Source organism: Cyanistes caeruleus, chromosome 2, assembly GCF_971803275.1.
Source record: "Cyanistes caeruleus chromosome 2, bCyaCae1.hap1.1, whole genome shotgun sequence".
NCBI classification, from domain to species: Eukaryota; Metazoa; Chordata; class Aves; order Passeriformes; family Paridae; genus Cyanistes; species Cyanistes caeruleus.
In genome coordinates this window covers 119,905,143-119,922,631 of record NC_141702.1, presented here as the reverse complement: position 1 = coordinate 119,922,631, position 17,489 = coordinate 119,905,143, and the positions used below count along the sequence as shown (strand labels likewise).

At 45.6% G+C, this 17,489-nt stretch overlaps 1 protein-coding gene across 23 annotated transcripts in view; it reads left to right on the top strand.

The window, feature by feature from the left end:
• Positions 1-17,489, top strand: part of SPTBN1 (spectrin beta, non-erythrocytic 1) — a 160,584-nt gene that overhangs the window by 87,458 nt on the left and 55,637 nt on the right. For 2 of the 23 annotated variants that reach the window (XM_023923065.2, XM_023923066.2), the window contains exon 1: positions 4,413-5,109. The exons of 20 other annotated variants lie outside the window; for them this stretch is intronic. In XM_023923065.2, the coding sequence (XP_023778833.1) occupies positions 5,001-5,109 (109 nt within the window). In that variant the 5' untranslated portion in view covers positions 4,413-5,000. Of the gene's footprint in view, positions 1-4,000; positions 5,110-17,489 lie in introns of those variants that run through there. One more of the 23 variants, XM_086875141.1, reaches the window with a different exon arrangement.

Genomic DNA, 17,489 nt, shown 5'->3' with positions numbered 1-17,489 from the left:
TAAAATCCCCTTTTAAACAAAAACGTGGAGATACTTTCTGCAGTGGAAATGTTACTGAAGAGGAGATCTCTTGGTTTGCTTGTATTCATTTCACCTCCTTGTGAGAGAGTTACCGAGGTGTTGCAGGACACGGCAGGTTAGGAACTGAAGGGTTCTGTTCCCTCCAATACCTGCAGCAGAGATAATGAGCTTGGCAGTTCATTTCTGCTTGGTGTGTGGGCTGCTGCTTCCAGCATCCTAGATAAAAAACTGGAGGGAAACCAGCTAACTCTTCAGGATTCATGTTATGCAAATTGTCAAATAAGGTAAAAATATTTATTTCCTATTACATTCTAGAACAATCCCCAGCAAAACCTCTCTCTCCTTGCTCCAGTATATAGGGAAAGGTTTTGTTTTTACTGTGAGGATGGAGGCAAGTGTAATAATGAGTTTTCAGTTCCTAATTGTAGTACTTAGGGGATGTGTAGGAACTTTACCCACCTTCAGGAGAGGAGCAAAATGTTACGTGATTTCTCTGGAATTTTAGTTTAATAAATTATCCTTTTTATCTTGTATTTTTTTTTTCCTTGTTAGCCACCAACTAGAGAATTTACAAGAGCAAGAAAGAGTAAAGAGAAAAGACAAGGGTGATGATTAACCAAGCTCATAATTATTGTAAGCTCTGGCTTAGAAACATTGATAATTAGGTATTTGGAAGGTAATTTTGCTGGATCTATCATTAGTTTCTTCCTTTGAAACCCTAGTTTTTTCCTTTGTGTCAGAACCTGCTCACTTCAGCAGCATTTTTCAGCACCATATAAAGACAGAGCCCAGGAGTGACCCTTTTGCGTTCTGAGGTAAGCAGCTGTTTCCAAATGTGACTTGTACATTCATAATATTACTGTAATCAACCCCTCGTTCTCCTTGAGGCTTTGCAAAGCTCTGATCGTCAGCTAGGACACTCTGCATTATGGCTAAGTGGATAATCACTTGTGTTTTATTTACTCTGAACAAGTACACAAGCCATCATCACCTGGCAGGTGCTGTGAGACAGGGACAATTCAAACTCTGCAAAAGTCATTTCACAGATAATGGGCAAAAAAATTGAGAACAAAATTTAGAGGGTGGAAAAAAATCCCCAGCACACCCCTCCCTCCTCAATATGCTAAGCTCACTATAGGTTTACTATATGGTCTGGCTTTCTTTTCCTCTAGTGCTGTAATCAGTAATGAATTACACCATGAATTTCTAGCTGTGTTGATGTGATAAGTTGCATTTGGCCCAGTGCTCCAAAGCTATCTATGGCTTTAAAGCATTCAATCCCCTCCATAACATATTATCTAATTAATGTTGTCAAGGGCTTAGTCAATGTAAGATAAACAGGGAAAATGAGTAGAACTGGGATGTCACAAAGGGCTTTGTGCACCAGAGCCTTGTGATCGATCCGGTGCATCGCCACATGGCAGCAGAAAACGGCTCAGGTTCACTCATTTGCAGTCAACAGCAGAGCGATGGATTAGGCTTGGTGTGACTCACACAAACGGGGAGCTGGCAGGATGCCCGTTTGGAAACAGCCTTGCTACATACCGTGTAGCATTTCACAAACACAGACATGTCCCCATTTTGCTTTGCTCTTTCCACTGAATTCCCACCCACCTGTTCGGCAGAGCCTTCAAGATGTACAGCAGTGCCCAGCAAAGCAGCAGGAAGGCCCTGGCAGCTGAGCCTGGCACCTGGGCCTGCCCCAGGAGCTGAACCATCATCAGCGAAGTCTGTCACATCTGCTGCTGGGGGCACATTGTTCAGCCCAAATGCCAATCTGGATGGCAGCTCAGATGAGGTCAGATACTCACAGCAAGCACTGCTGACAGCATGTCAGGGTCTGGTGTCTCTGTTTGCCAAACCTGAAACAAAATAAGCTCAGTTTGAGCACAGGTTCTTGCCTTTTCATTTAGCTTTTCTCCCTGCTTGCTGTGTAGCCTGCATTGCTCCATACCTGCTGCAGTTCCTTCCCTGTAAGGTAATGTTTAGTGCTACTGGGCAGGCCAGAATTGGGAGGAACAGAGAGGGGACAGGGACAAAAAAAACAAACCATCAAACCCCAAATTTTGTTCAGTGTCTCCTGAAGCTTGCAAGCTTCAGTTGTCCCACAGGGGACAAGCTGAAATGTAAGTTTATGTGTGTGGTGTTAATGCTTCACGATGGGGTGGGTAAGGCCAGTCTGTGTTTTATATGGGCCTAAGCCAAAGAATTATTTTTAGTTTTTAATATTTTCTTTTCATATTTTTAATAATGACCACGTGCATTAGTGCATTGCCTGCCAAAGGTTTTGGGAAAGCCTTCAGCTGGGGAAAAGTTCCTGACTTATGGCCTTCATGGTGTTAAAAATGCTCCAGTTTCGCCGTCAGTCACTTGGACTTCAGTTTTACCCTCTGAGCTCACATAGCAACACCTGTTTGCTCAAGGTGGGACAGAATGAGTTGATATGCCTGCAGGTAGGGCCTGGCTGCCTGCCTGCTCTTGAGGGGAAGGGTTTGCATTTAATTATAACGTAGGTCAGGCATGGCAGGCAAAAGCTGCTGTTGGTAGGAAGCTGCAGGAGAAATATCTGTGATGGAAATAAGCCTGTACTTGTGTGCTGGGCAAAATGTGCTCCTCCAGCTCGGCAGAGTTCACCTTGCTGTTAACAGCCCAGCTTCCCCAGCTCTGTTCCTGGGAATTCAGGCTCTGTGCTGCCCTTCTTCCCTGGAAACCCTATGGCCAGGGCTGGAGTGTGTGGGTGCCTGTGTGCTGCAGGGACAGCTGGCTGCACAAAGATTAGCAGGGGAGGGTTTAGCAGGAGCCTGCCACATCAGCCCATTGTTGTCTGGAGAGCAGCATCCTGCCTGCTGGGGCTGCAAGTGCAGGTGCTTCCTCAGGTCCCCCTGATGCCTTCCAGACATGTTTTTAGGGCATAAGCCTGCAGGGCCTGCTCTCCTACACAGCCACTGTCCTCCCTCATACTGTAAAGCCTGTCTGGGGCAGCTCAGGAGTCTTTCATGACCAAGTGTGGGTAGTGCTGAAGGGATTGAAGGCCAAGTTTCAGAAATGTTTTAGGCTCTACTTGAAGTGTGCTGTAGTACCAGGAGTCTTGTGTAAATACAGCTATACTGAAATAAAAGGGATGCACTGAAATACCCCAGTAAAAGCCCTTCTCTATCAATATAAGTAACTCTGGACTAGAGCTCTGGTGGTGCTTTAAGTAAAACGGTATAGTTAAAAGCCATAAATATTTTAAATGCATTTATGACCTCAGGAGCAGCGTGCCAGACATTTTCAACAGTCCATGTGTTTTTGGAAACCCCAGCTTCAGTTGAGAAGTGTCGACTTCCATCACTTCTCCCTAAATTGGCAGTGTTTGTGGTTGGACTTTGTGCACATTCGTTCCCTGGTGTGCTGGTAATGGCTGGTTGAATTTCCACCTGGCACCAAGCAGGACCTTGGGCTGCAGTGACTCGGGGGAGTGGGCTGAGCTTCTCCCACAGAAATTGTCCTCACAGAAATTATTATATGACTTAAACCTTGTGAAATGATGGTATCAAAACAAAGGCAACATTTTGAAATGTTTCACGAAGGGATGGAGTGGGAGGAGGAGAGAACATGGATTCCAGTGGAAAGGAATTTGGAAATGCAAAAGAAGAAAAGAGAAAACATTTGTGTGAACATTATCAGCAGTTTTTAAAATGAACAGGCAAATGTTATACACTGAGACTATGAATGTAGAATTGACCTTTTAATTTTACTTACAACTTAGGGCTGGGAGCTGATGTCCCTGAGGGAAAACTGACATCCTGTATCTAATACCATCTGCAGGAACTGACTTCCAGGGCCAAGCCCAGCTGCTGCTGCTGTGCACGTTTGTACTTGGGCAGGGTATTGAGGTGCCGGTCAGAGCTCGGCGAGGCATCCTTATTTACGTTAGAGCCCTCCCCCTCAGCGCACAGCCCATTAATCTTGCAGTAATACCCAGCACACTGATAACTGGGCAAGGAGCCACATGCACAGGGCATGTCAAAATCCTCAATATCGTCAAGTAACATAAACCGAAGTGACAGGAATTGGCTGTTTAAAGAACCTTTCGACAAAGCTTTCGTTTGTTCCCGGTGTGCTGGAGCGTACATCTCCCCGCGTCCCCTCCTGGCTGGTGCTAAATACTGAATGAGCGCTTCTGTGTGCGTGCGGTGCTTCTGCAAGCCGACAGCCCCGCAGATAAATAAAGAAAAGTGCCCTCCTTTTCAAGTGATAGTAATCTGAGACTTTTCCGTTACATGAGGCTCCTAACAAAAGGTTGTAATTCCAGCAGCTTCTCTCGGGAAGGTACCACCGTGCTCGGCGGCGGTGCCGGCAGCGCGGGCCGGGACCCCGCGGGCAGCCGCTCCCGGGGCGCGGCGGAAGGACTCGCTGGGGCGTTGCATGAGCCGGGCCGCTCTTCCCCTGCTCCGCCGCCCCTTCGCCCTTGGTACAGCCTTCCTTTCCTCCACCGTGCCGTATGGTAATCGAGTGACATCAGCCCGCGCCCGGGCGGCTGCTGTTTATATTACAAACCAGCAGAAAGGTCTGAGGTGTGCGCGGCTCCTGGGAGCGCCGGCCGGGGCGGCAGCGCGTGGCTCCATGCTGCCTTTACTTCGGCCTGAATCGCACGCTCGCTTTTATTTCACTTGGTTTCGCCAGAGCCAGACGAGCATTTGAACCAGATTCGAACACTTGAGAGTTGCCCGTTGTGGAACTGGGGAAAAAAAACCCAACAAAAAAACACCCTCCTGGTGCTTTAAGTTTGAATCCATTACAGAGAGCTTACCGCCAAGCCACACTGCTGGATTTTGAACCGAAGCTGTTTTATTTACTTAGGGCTCAGGGGGGAGCGTTTTCGCTAGGGATTGACGCCAAGCTACTGGAGGAAGCTGGGATTTACCTGGATGTATGGTAAAGAAACTTGTGGTTCCTTTATGCTGCAGTTCATCGTATCTCTGCGCTACCTGTAAATGGAATTACAAAAATCAACCAGTATGCCCGGGCCGTTGTCCCCAGGATATGCAGCTCAGGTGCCGTATAACTATAACCAGTTAGAAGGACGATTCAAGCAGTTACAAGGTAAGCCTGTGTGGGTTTTTTGGAGGTGTTGCCCTGCTATGATCCTTGTAAACATGTTAGTCCGGCCTTATTCTCATTGCACCAAGGTGTTAGTGAGAGAAGACAAAATTGGTGCTGTGAGAAAAAGCTCCGAGTTCTTTCAAGGGATACTGTGTGGCTTTTCTGACTCCGAAGGTGTCCCCAGCCTTTCACAGGATTAAGGTGTGTGTCCAGCCTCTGAGCCACTCAGCCTTGCAATGAGGACTAAGCCAGACCACGTCTCTTAGAACAATAAGGGGAAGAGTGAGGGAGCAGTCTTCTATTTATTTTATCCTTAAATAAAATACAGTTAAAACTGGCCATCAGTCAAATTCTAGCTGTGTTTGGGTGCAGTTTGCAGTGCAAGGGCCCTTTCCAACCCCTGTGTACCTTCTGCAAAGGCAGAGGGTGGCTTCACTTCTTCAAATGAAGAACAGTTGCATAATTCCCTAACGAATTAATTTGCTCACGCCATAGATATCTGAGAAAGCACTCGTGTACTTTTACATTCCCAGTTTTCTTTGCTTTTAGTCAAGGAGAATGTCTTTTAATATTTTCCCATTGAATTCCCTGTCTGTGTGAGAACCAGAGGTTTCTTCTGGGGGTGCCGTGTGCTCTCAGCAGGGAGGGTAGGCCTCGGCCATGGCTGCAAACCCCCGGTGCAGGGGGCAGGATGGTGCCAAGCAGCTCCGTGCCCCAGGCAGGGTAAAACAAGCTCTGCTGTTTCTCTGTGGAAGACACATCCCAACAATGAATGAACTCTGGGATTGCAGTTGCAAAATAAAAAAGAATTCTTCACTGAAACCAAACCTCCTCCTCCTCCTCTAGATCCATGTGACTCTGGAGATAGTCCCAGAGCAGCCTGAGTACAGCGAAGTGCTGCCCTTCTGTGCATGTTTCTTCATTTACTCTGGTCTGGGCTGCAAATGTGGTCTGTGGTTCCTGTCAAAGAGGGGGCAAGAGCCTGGTTAGTGCAAAGAATGTTCCTATTTGTTGGTTTAAGGAGGGAGGGAAAAAAAAATCTTTCATTCATAGCAATTGGTTTGTCTTGTAAACTGGCTCACAGCAATGGCTGCACGTTGCGTGTAATGAGGCAAAATGACAGCATCCGAAACACTGGGAACATGGAAATTCCTGGGACAAGGCATGGAAAATTCAGGCTCCAAACTTGCACACCAGGGAATACCTTAGAAGCTTTATCTTGGGACATCTGTCAGATCTTAGGCTGCGGTACTTGTGTTGGAAAGAATTAAGTGGCATGAAGAAAAAACTGGCTCATGCCTCTTTCTTTGCTGGTTTAGTTAGCAGTCTAAAGAAGGCAGATTTTATCATTTTCAGGGTCACTGCTTCAGGAATCCATTATCTGTGTGTTTACATCACACTGAAAGAGGAAAGCAGACCGCATTGTTGAAAGCCCAGAAAGTGAATTTTCCCTTCAGTGGAATGCACCAAGTTGACTTAAAAAAAAGAAAAGGTTAAAAAAAGATGCAGTGCTCTCCCCAAAGTACTGCAATTTCCTCCAGCAGAAGAGATAAAGTGCAGTAAATTCTGTGCAGTTTTGCAGCAGACCATCCTGTGGCTGTTTACTCACAGGCTTGAAAATGAGTGCTGCCAGTGATCTTGTTCAGGGTGGAGCTTAGGTGCAGGCAATGTTGTAAATTATGCACCAGATACTCCATGAAATGCTAAATTACCATACAAAATATCGTGTGTGATGGAAAGGGAGTGGCTTAACTCTGCTGACACAGAAGAGGTCTTTGCTCGGATTAGAGGCTCTTTGCTTGAGGAATGTCCACAAAGCCATTGTTTTGGGGTTGTAAGATTTTCAGGGGATTCTTGCTGGAAGGCTCTGGTGTGAACAGGGAGTGTTCTGTGCCACTGGGCAAAGCTCAAGCCCAGTGAAGATAAGGTGAATATAACTCATTTTTTAAAATTACAGATTTATCACCAGTTATACCTCTTTCGCAATGGAGGTGTGCAAACAAGTAAGAGCAGATGCATTTCAAATAATCAAATACTCTTCAATAATTGTTTCACCCCTCCTGCTTCTGGTAGGAGGCCTCTCTGAGGCACCACCAGCATTGCCACCACACAGATTACTCTAAATTCTGCTCATGTCCTTCACACACTGAATTTACCCCTCTTCTCTTCACAGTTCCTACAGTTATCATGTGAATCCCCAGCTTTGCACTAGATTATAGCAAGGCACTGTTTAGATCTAGTGAATGGTGGGTTTTCCTCAAAAAAAGCACTTGGGAGTATATTGTTTTGTCTAAAATAACAGAGCAAGTGCTCAGGTCCTGTATAAAGAGAAGTCTGAATCAGCAAGGAGTAGAAGATGACTCTCTCTGGTCTCCTCTTTCCTAAGATAGACAATACATGAGGTTTGAAACTGCCAGCTTCACATGAGGAGAGGAGCCAGCCTAATTCTGCCCCAAAATGCTATGGACAAAGCAAATTCCCATCATATATGATTCCCTAGGCACTCCTATGTTCCAGCTCTTTTAAATGCCTTGAAGTGATGATTGTAAGGGAACGCTCTTTCAACTTGATGATGCTTGTGGGGTGATTAAAGCAGATTTTCCAGCTCGGTCCTGCTGCGGTATGAAGGCAGTGCAGGTTCTGGGACCAGACTGGCTCCTTGTGCACCTGGAAGGGTCACCTGGCAGGGGATCCCAGCTCCCATTTGCCTTGATGGGCCAAAGAGAAGCAGGATGTGGCAGAAGGCATTGCTAGGGGTGAATCAAGACTGTGTCAAAAGAAGCCCTGAAGTCCAGTGTACGATAATCCAGGAGTTTAACGTACCCAGTCCTTGTGCTCGTGAGAATGTTGGCACAGGTGTGAGGAGGAAAATGCTTTAGCAAGTTGTGTTTCCTTTATTAAATTTCAGTAAGTTCCTACTACGCTCAGTTCAGCCGGTGCTGGAATGATAAGTGAGCGATACTATCAGTGGTTGCTATCATCTTAAACCTAGGTGTGGAGTTTTGGTTCTCATGGCCACTCGTGCAGTAGAAAGGGATCAGGTTGCACTGCTGCAGTTGCTCGCTGCAAGTAAAGACAGAACCCCAAAACTTGTTTGTGGGAAACACGTTGCCATGGAGCTTGTGCAGGTTCTTTCAGTGGAGAAAGTCTGTCCTGCTACACTGAGGAATTAAATGCAAATCAAAGCAAGGTATGTTGTTGTTTTTCTAAAACGAAGGCTGTCACCCGTGCAGTGTTAATGTGGCAGGATCCTGTGGATCGGCTGGGCACGGGTTATAGGAGCTGGCAGGAAGAGGTTAATGCCAGTCAGGAATTTGGAAGGAGATCCCTGCAGCTGTATCTCCTTCCAGCCAAAGGGTGCACAGGGATGCAGCTCTCAGCACTGCTTCAGGGGCTCTTTCCCACCCAGTTAGCAGGACAGTGGTATTTATTAACATCTCTGGCATTCGGGAGCTTGGTGACTCTATCAACTCCTGCCCTGTCATTGGGAGGTTGGGTCTCAGCCCCTGGGCTGTGCCCGAGGTGTGAGATTTCCAGTGATAATTACAAATGTGAAATCTTGAGGGGTGGGGGTGAGCTAGGTCGGCACTCCTGATAAGTCCCAGAGGAAAGGCAGCTTTCAAAGGGGCTCTGCCGTGTGGGACATTTCAGGTTTGGGCATTTTGTAACGCTGCCTTTCAGGATGGACACGGGGGACTTCAGTGGGAGCCTGGTGTGTTTTGGTGCTCAGGCTGCATGAGAGGAAGTACCTCTATTTTGCACCGTGTTAGAAATAGTGTTTGAAATATGTTTGGAATAAGCTGTAGGAAAGGTGAGATGCCTTTCCCATCAGAGCTGTTTAAGATCAGTTCTAAACTCTGTTTCATGGGGATACAAGGCTGTCAGTGGCTGCACAGCGCTACTTGCACCAGGAAAGGCAATGCAATTGTATTTTGGGTGTTTGGGGCAAAGCTCCTCTCTCTGATGAAAGAGCCTTTCAGCAGGGGAGCTCCTTGGCTTGGAATCCTTTGATCTGCAATGACCCAAGGAGGTTTGGCATAAAAAGAGGCACACGCCACTTCAGTTTTTAAGTGGTCACTAGTAATCAGCTTGATCATGTATGAATATATGTTTAGGCTGATTCCCATCCATACTGCAGGACAGCAGGAAGATTTTCTTGATTTTCTATTCTTGAGCAGGGCTTTCCCACAGCTTTTGCTGCCAGAAAATCTTCCCCCAAATCTCATTCTATGCTCAAGGTTAAACAGGGAGCCCCTGCTGCCAACAGAGCAGCTTGAAGGAGTTGCAGTGCTGTCCTGCACTAGGGCAGAGACGCCCTCTGTGACACCAGGATCCTTGGAGTTCCTGCTGTGGGTGCCCTTTGAGCAGCCAGTTTCAACAGCCGCCTTCCTGGTTGGGAGATTTACCTTGCCAAGGCTTTGAGTCTCCTGGGAGCAGTGACCTGCATAGCTCCAGGCGCTGATTACTGACCTGGGACACCCTACTTTGTCTACCAAATGGGTCACTGGCATTTCTTGTCATGGTAATTTCTGTTAAAGCTGAAATGCAGGGAGGCTGAATTTCATTCTGGGTGAAATGTGTTTGGGTTACACTGATTTTTGGTTTACCCTTCCCCCTCAAAGGTGGAAATTCCTGTTTGTGTGGCAAATTTTGCTTGATTTTCTGGTGTCTGTGACACTCCAAAGCCTGAATGTGTCACAGCATACTTCAGTCTTCTGGTTTGGGTGAACACCTGAGCACAAGCTGCACAGTTGGAAGCCCTGTCAGATTTGCAAGGAGTTTTAAAGGGACCCCAAACTCTTAAATGTGCATTCCTGTGATAGCTGGGCCCTTATTCCTTCCAGTGCAAAGATCCTTGCAAATGTATCCAAATCCTGACTCAGTTTTTGGGCAAAAATTTACCTTTTCTGGTCATGGCTTTTGGTTCTTGTGGAAATAGGGAAAGCAAGTTAAAGGAGCTAAGAGTAAGGTATTTCTGCTCATGTAGTCAGTGTTGATACAGGTCAAAAGTAAACATTTAAATTGGATTTGGCTTCTCACTGAAATAACTGTGAACATTTACAACTCTGAGCTGTTGGCTCAGGTTTTTTGTCATCTGTTCTCTTCAGTTTTCTGTTTGTAACATTTGGTTTTTTTAAACTGTGTATGTCAGGAACTTAATTTAAAAACAATCAGAAATCTCAAGGTGCTGTAGCCTAATTTTGTTTTGAAAAGGGCAATTCTGGAGCACTTTTTGGGGCTCTAAAATGAAGTAAACAAAGTTTGTCAGCAGATATTTTCACATGGGACAGCAGGGTGTTTTGAATACCCTGGAGGGAGATATGTAGCCAGAGTAAAATGATTTGTGTGGTGCTCAAATGGTGTAAATCTCCACAGCTCATGGATCTGGGAATGCAGCACAGGAGTCAGCCCTTGGGTGTTTCTGCATTCCACATCTCCAAGAAGCTCTGTGTCACAGACCATCCCAGTGTTTCAGGGGCATGTTGTAATCACCTGGGAGTACAGGCTCCTATTCCAAATATTTTTCCTATCCAAAAGCCCTATTCAAATGGATTGTGGGTTTTGCCATTAAGTTGTGTGGAAAGTGGGGCAATAAAACAAGCCTAGGGACAGAGATGAAAGTGGTGATAAAACAACAGAACAATGGTTGTCTTCCATTCCTGAGCTCTTTCCCAATTTGGGTTTGTGACTTCCTCTTTTTCCTTAGTTTCTTTCATCTCTGTTTTCTTTTGGGTGCATGCTTTGACTATTAAAGTGGGTGAGCTGCTACCTAAGCTTAGTAGAAATGGTGAAGAAAATCAAATTGCGTGATTCACAAAATCCCTATTCTCTCTTCCTTCTACTAAACTCCACTTCTGTGAGATCCCAGCACAGGGTGTGGGGTTTGGTAATTGCACCACTTCTGCTCAGAGTCTGAATTTCATGATTATTTTGTTGCTAGCAGCTCTGAAGGTCTTTTTGTTCTTGTTTAAGTTGAATTGAGAAGTATTAAGTATCAGCTATTAAGTCGCAGGGTATGATAATTACATCATTTCCTCATGTGGAAACAAATTATCTTCATTGAGTTGATGGGTTTGGGAAAACACTTACACCAAATATTGGAAATTAGTTTTTGGTGACTTTCAAAGCTCTGGTGAAGGAGGTAGAATATCATAAATAAGGTGGCTGAGAATCTACTTTGCTCTTCCCACAAGAAATCAAATCTGAAATTCCATTTGGATGTTTATATCTGGGCCTGGCAGGTAATGGTCTTTCTCTCAGTGTGATTGTCCAAGTGAAGTGACACTTCATCAAAGACTAAAGTTGTTTAATGAGTATTAGTAAACAACTCCCACTCAAAATGAGTCCTTTTAAAGTAAAGGGTCATTTGTGGAGAAAGTAAGAAGCTGGTGGGTTACTGTGCATTCCAGCAGCTCTGAAATTCAGTCCACCAGGAGCGAGGGGGTGGCCTGGCGTGCAGAAGCAGAGGACAGCTGCTGAGCACAGGGGAGCAGGGCCTCGCTCCCAGCAGTGCCTCCAACATGTCACATCCCTGTCACATCCCTGTTGGGAGCCACTGTGGGCCTCCTGTCCCCACAGAGAGCCTCGTGCAGCTGAGGAGAGCACGTGAGCACAAAACTGCTCACTGCTCCTGAAATTGCATCGAGCTGAGTCCTCACATTTATTTCTGCCAGAGGAGAAAGGCCCAGAGGGATGGGAAAGGCCCAGAGGGATGGGGAGCACTCATGCTTGTGACTTGTGATGCGGAGCCCGAGGTCGCGGCGGCCGGGAGAGCCCACGCTCACACAAAAGCCCTTGTGCACTTGCTGCTGGAGCGAGGGTATCCCGGGCTGAGAGCCTCCTTTGTTGGGAGAGCGCTACTGTAGCCAAACTAATATTAACCAGGCTTGGAGCCCTGCTCAATGCCCCACTGTTCCCGAGAAAGGAGCTTACAGAGAAAGGCCCTTCAGTGTGCAGGGAACAGCACAGCCCGGCAGACACGCAGGCAGCCACTGGGACATGGTCTGGGGGCCACGCTCCTGCCTTTTCAAAGGGCTTGTGAAAGAGCTGGCATTACCAAGTGGCCTTTTCATGGGATAACTGGAAGTGCTGATAATTCCCTGTTTGGTCAGGTTTGGTTTGTTCATAAAAATATAAGCTAGAACTTGAAAAGAGAAGCCCAGTTACACATAAGTGCCAAAGTGACACTGGCCAGGGTCAGTCTGCTCTTTGGTGGGAATCAGTAGCATGCACAATCCTGCACTGACTTCAGCTAAACTGTTTGGGGAGGAGCTCACAAATGTGATTCTTATGTATTATTTATATTAGCAAAAAAGAGATGTGTCATCCCAAATGGCATCCTACAGAAGGCATATTTGGTGTCCTCACAGAGACTTGAAACATCTCTGCCTACAGTATTGCCAGGCATGTGCTTCTTAGGATTGCTTTGGTTTTGAGATTAGTGGCTTTAGGTTCTCTTGCCTGTTTTAGTTCTGTTTGGGACTATTTTCAGGTTGAGGAGCTGGAGAACTGCTCACCAAAGGGTCAGTGAAAAAGTGCAGTGGCAAGGTACAAACATGATCTGTGTGACCACAAGTACTCTAATCACAAGCAGAGGGTGACCTTATGCCTTCAAAGATTAAACAAAACAACATGTGGTTATAAAGAGATTTAAGAGTTTATCTGAACAGAATAAACGCTGGCTGCCCTGATTTTTCTTGGAATGAAACCCCTATGGTTTAATAAAGATACCTCCATTTCACTTAATGGCTTGGCAAACTGCAGAAAATCAGCCAATATGCAGCACCCACTTCTCAGATAGTCTAACCCAGTGCAGCCCCATTAAAAGGAACTGCACAAACAATGCAGTGCTGAGGGATTTTGTCTCAATTTCACTCCTATTCCTACATTTTTCTCAAATAACAGCTCCCCCTTGGTTTCAGCTTCTCTGTGCTAAGACCATATATTGGGTTCCACCCTCTCCTTTCAAAAAGCCTCCAAAGTCCAGTTCTTAATGCTCATTTCGTCCAGGAAGTGTTTCCAGTTTTTGACAATATGATCTGATTATGATTTGGTTCCAGGAAAAAAGAGAAGTGAAAACCTGACCATCCCATCTGTAGTCAATGAACTACAGTTTGCTTTGGGTAATAATTAATTCTACATCTACTTTAGTATCTTTCCACAGTTATTTGGAGGGAAGATAGACCTTGATAGTGCAACGGCTGCTTTTTTCAGGGTGTGTTCCTCTGTCAGCTCAGATTGCCTGGCAGTATAATGGGAGAGACTGCTGTGAAATCACAGATGTGACTGTACCGTGATTGCAGGCTGACATGAGTAAGAGCCATTAGGGAATGGCACTTAAGGCAGGCTCTGAATAAACAGGGGAGGTGTCTGGAAACATCAAATATTAGTGCTGTTCTGAACTTCTGACCTTTCTGTTATCCTCGTCACGGGAAGTTCAATAATTTGGGTTATCTTTACCTTTGAGTGCTGAGTGTCTCGTGTTCTCCCTCCCCGTGTCTTTGTTCACCCTGTGCGGTGTGAGGTGAGTTTCGTCCTCAAGGCCTCCCCTGGGATCAGGAACAGTCACTTCTAGCTCAAGGAAGTCTCTTCAGAAAACTGGCAGTGCCTGCAGTCTGTTTCCCAACTGTTCCCTGGGTGACATCCTGGCCACTGTCACTTGTGCAGGTGCACTGATAATCTGGACCTGGTTGCTCTTAGCTGTGGCCTAAGTCCTTACAAGAGGAACTCACGGGGTGAGATGTGGAAGTTATGGACCATTTTTCCCATAAATCTCCTGCTGCTGATATATTACTACATGTTTCTCTCTCTGCCTCTCCTCCAAGATAGATATGTCTGACAGGGTATATAATAAAATTCCCATGATATAAATCTTATTTACTGGAGCCTTTTCTCTTAACAGTTGACTTGCACTGGTGTTTGCCAGCACACTGATGCTAACGATGCTCTGTGCCACTTGAAAGATGCTCCTGTGTCCTCAGCGCCTGGCGCCAGCCGTGTTCCAGCTAATTCCTCACTGCACATACTTTTTTCCTAAATAAAAGCAGTCACAAGTCGTCCTGGAGAGCAAACAACACTTAAGGACACCTAATATGTAAAACCTTTAACCATGCAGCACGTCCTGGCAGTGCCATCCCCCGCAGGGATGGATCGGAGCTCTGCCCTGGCGCCAGCAGAGCTGCTCCTCGGGCTGGGACAAGCACGGCATAAAACAGCAGCTCCAAGGGGACTTCCCCCTGTTTTCCCCAATGACTGAAATGGCTGGGCAGGGTGCTGTGATCTCTGCAGTGCTCGTTTCAGGGTGCTGGGTTTGTGGCTGTCCTTTCCCTCTCTCCAGCCTCATGAGCGTGGCCCATCCCATCCAGTTCCTGGCAGGTTTCAGGTAGCTGTGTGAGCTACCTAATGCCAGAACACCTTTTGTTTTCTGTGCTGCACAACTCAGCTCTCCCTTCTGGTTTTGCTCCTGTTGCCAAGTTTAGAAACGTTTCTCTGGCTTCAGCTGCAGGTCACGGTGGCCTTTGCATTTAGGAGTGCATTCATGGGACTTTGCCTTTTGCATAAACATCTGGTGCATCTGAGTCAGGCTGAAATGTGTGAAATGTGTGTAAGTTTGGAGACTCGAAAATCAGTGAGTTGTGACTGAGGCTTCAGGAACATCCAGATGAGTGTGAGATGCTACAGTGCATCCTCATGCCTGTGCAGCCCTGTATCTGTGATTTGGAGCTGTGTAAGATGGGTGCAAGCACAAATAGTCTGTGTGAATGTGCAGTTGTTCTGTGCTTAACCAATACCTGAACTGTGTTCTAATGGCATTGCTGTTACACTAACAGACAACTGGGAATGTTGGGTAGACACTCAACTTTCAGAAGTTGCTTTTCCTTTATTAATTGCCATTACCTCATAGTGTGTTTGGGGCTTTATTCTGTTTTTCGGGGTTTTTGAAGAAAACACCACATCAGCGATTCACATTTTGAGGGGGAAAAGCCCAGACTATGGAGATGATAGGCAACATGGCTGAGGAGGCATCAGTGAAATGACTGTGATCAGGAACCTTTGTGTGCTTTTATAATTTTCTCATTGTGCTAAAAATGAAAGAAAGTCAAGGTAAATACTTGGGAGCTCTCCTGTATCCCTTCCATAGGAGCCACACCTTTGTCCCTACGCAGGCCTTTCCAATTGTTGCAGTCAAGGCCTTGCACAATCAGTACAACTCACAAGTCCACTTTTAAGACTAGAAAAACAAGAAGCAAGTGATGTTTCTGGATGAAGATACACATTTAAGGTATTCAAAGTATAATTTTACCCTAATTTCTTCAAATTTGCATCACCTTTTAAATCTCAGAGAGACTTTCGAGGGTTTCAAACAAAGGGATTTTTTTCTGGTACTGCTTTGAAAGTAGTATTTTGCAGGAAATACTGTGCTGGAAAGGGATCTCTTTTCCCCACTCTTGCATAATTCCAAAGGCTAAAATGATTTTGCTTAAACATGCCACATTGTCCCACAAGAGCAGATCAGTAAATGACCTTTGGATTGCAATCAAACAGGCTAGTAAGAAAATTTTGAGGTGAGGAACTAGAATGCATGCACAACTTGTTTGTGCCTCAGAAGCCCCAATAAAGTGGGTGTGGCATGAAAGGAAAGATCTCTTATTATTGTTACTTTTTTAATTGCCACATGGATTTCTTCAAGAACTCCTTTACTATACAGAGTGACTAGTTGGAATGTGTGCTCAGATTGAGATCATGGTTCAGTTTTCTGGAGCTTTTCTTAAGCAAGCAAACAGGTGAAGGTGTCAGTTCTGCCAGTCTCAAAAGACACCAACTCCAGGACTTTCTTGGGAGCTCTGCATGATAGGTTTGCAGATTAGAGCCAGAGAAGATTAGGGATTTTTCCTCTAATGCTTCTTATTAGCAGTTTGTCTCAAATCTCATTAAATTTAATGCATTTTTAAAACTCTCTTTTTAGAAATAAAGGCATTTTATAAATATTTCAGTTCCTTCAGTTGCACAAGTGATTTTATTGTAACCTACAGTATTTTTGTTGCTGTTACTCATTCAGTTTCCACCTTTGGGATTTAGTTTGCTAAGCTGTGGTCTGGCTTACCTGTGGTGCTGCTGCTTTTATTCAGCATCCTGTCAGCACAGTGTAGTGCATCTGACTCCACAATACGACACACAATTAACAATAGTAAATTATTGTGTGGCCATGGAAACTGCAGGAACTAAACACATTGTTCAGCAAGGCTATGAATTCAGCTCTTATTAATCCCTGATCAACGCAGTGGTTATTTAAATACATGTTCTTCCATTTAAAATATTTCTGTGATAATGAAAATTATAATTTAGCAGCAATTAATTATAATGATAACATCTCTGAGCAGAGAGATTTAATATTTTGAAAGGATTAAATGCAGTCATTGTAGATTTCTTTATTTGCTATTCATGCTTCTCTGTCATTAAGGTGAAATTAGATTTAAACATGAAACCAACAAAGGTTTGGCTTTCTTTCATCTATTCTTTCTTCTGATTGCAGTGAGATTTTACAGAAGCACGGTCAAAACATACTCCAGCTTTGACTTTGCTCTCCATATAATGTCTCAACTTGTGCCTCAGATGAAAGAAGAGATCCCGCAGCCCTGTGAAATCCCTCAGTGGGAATCCATAGGAATACTGGCAGTGCAGACTTCTGGCCTATTCTTGTTTAAGCTTGCTGGAATTCATAGATTCACACAATACTTCAGGTTGGAAGAGGAGTTTATTTGGTCTGGCACACCTGCTCAAGGCAGGGGCAGCTCCCATGGTAGATCAGATTGCTTAGGGATTTGTTCTCCTGGGTTCTGAGTCTCCCTAAGGATGGAATTCCCACAGCCTGTGGGGAGGTGGTGTCCCAACACCCTCACAGTGACAGCTTTCTCCTGGCTATCCCATGGGGATTGCCCTTGCTCGGCTCCCCCCAGCCTTGCATCCTGGCAGGTCTCCTCCCTCCAGGGTGGCAAGTGCCACTGCAAGTGGTCACCCACAGTGCCAGGGTTTGCTCAGGAAGAGAGGGGATTCACTTTGCTGTGCTCCCAGGGAGTGCTGAGTCCTGATGCTCATCTCTCTGTGGCTCATCTGTGGCTAGTGTCAGTTACAATCCTGTATTTCCAAAGCCCTGGCTAATGAGGGTCCCTGGTGGGCACACAGGACCAGTAGGAACTGCACTGTGGGAATAGCAGTGCCAGCAGTTTTCCATGAGAGCAGCTGCATTTCTTGCAGTGCTGAGAAGAGGGAGGATTGCTGAAAGGAAAAGAGAAAACCAGAAATAATAAACCCCCCCCAGCTCCTTCTTCCTACCTTTGCTTTCTTTCCCATAGAGAAATGGGAATCCACTGTAAAAACTC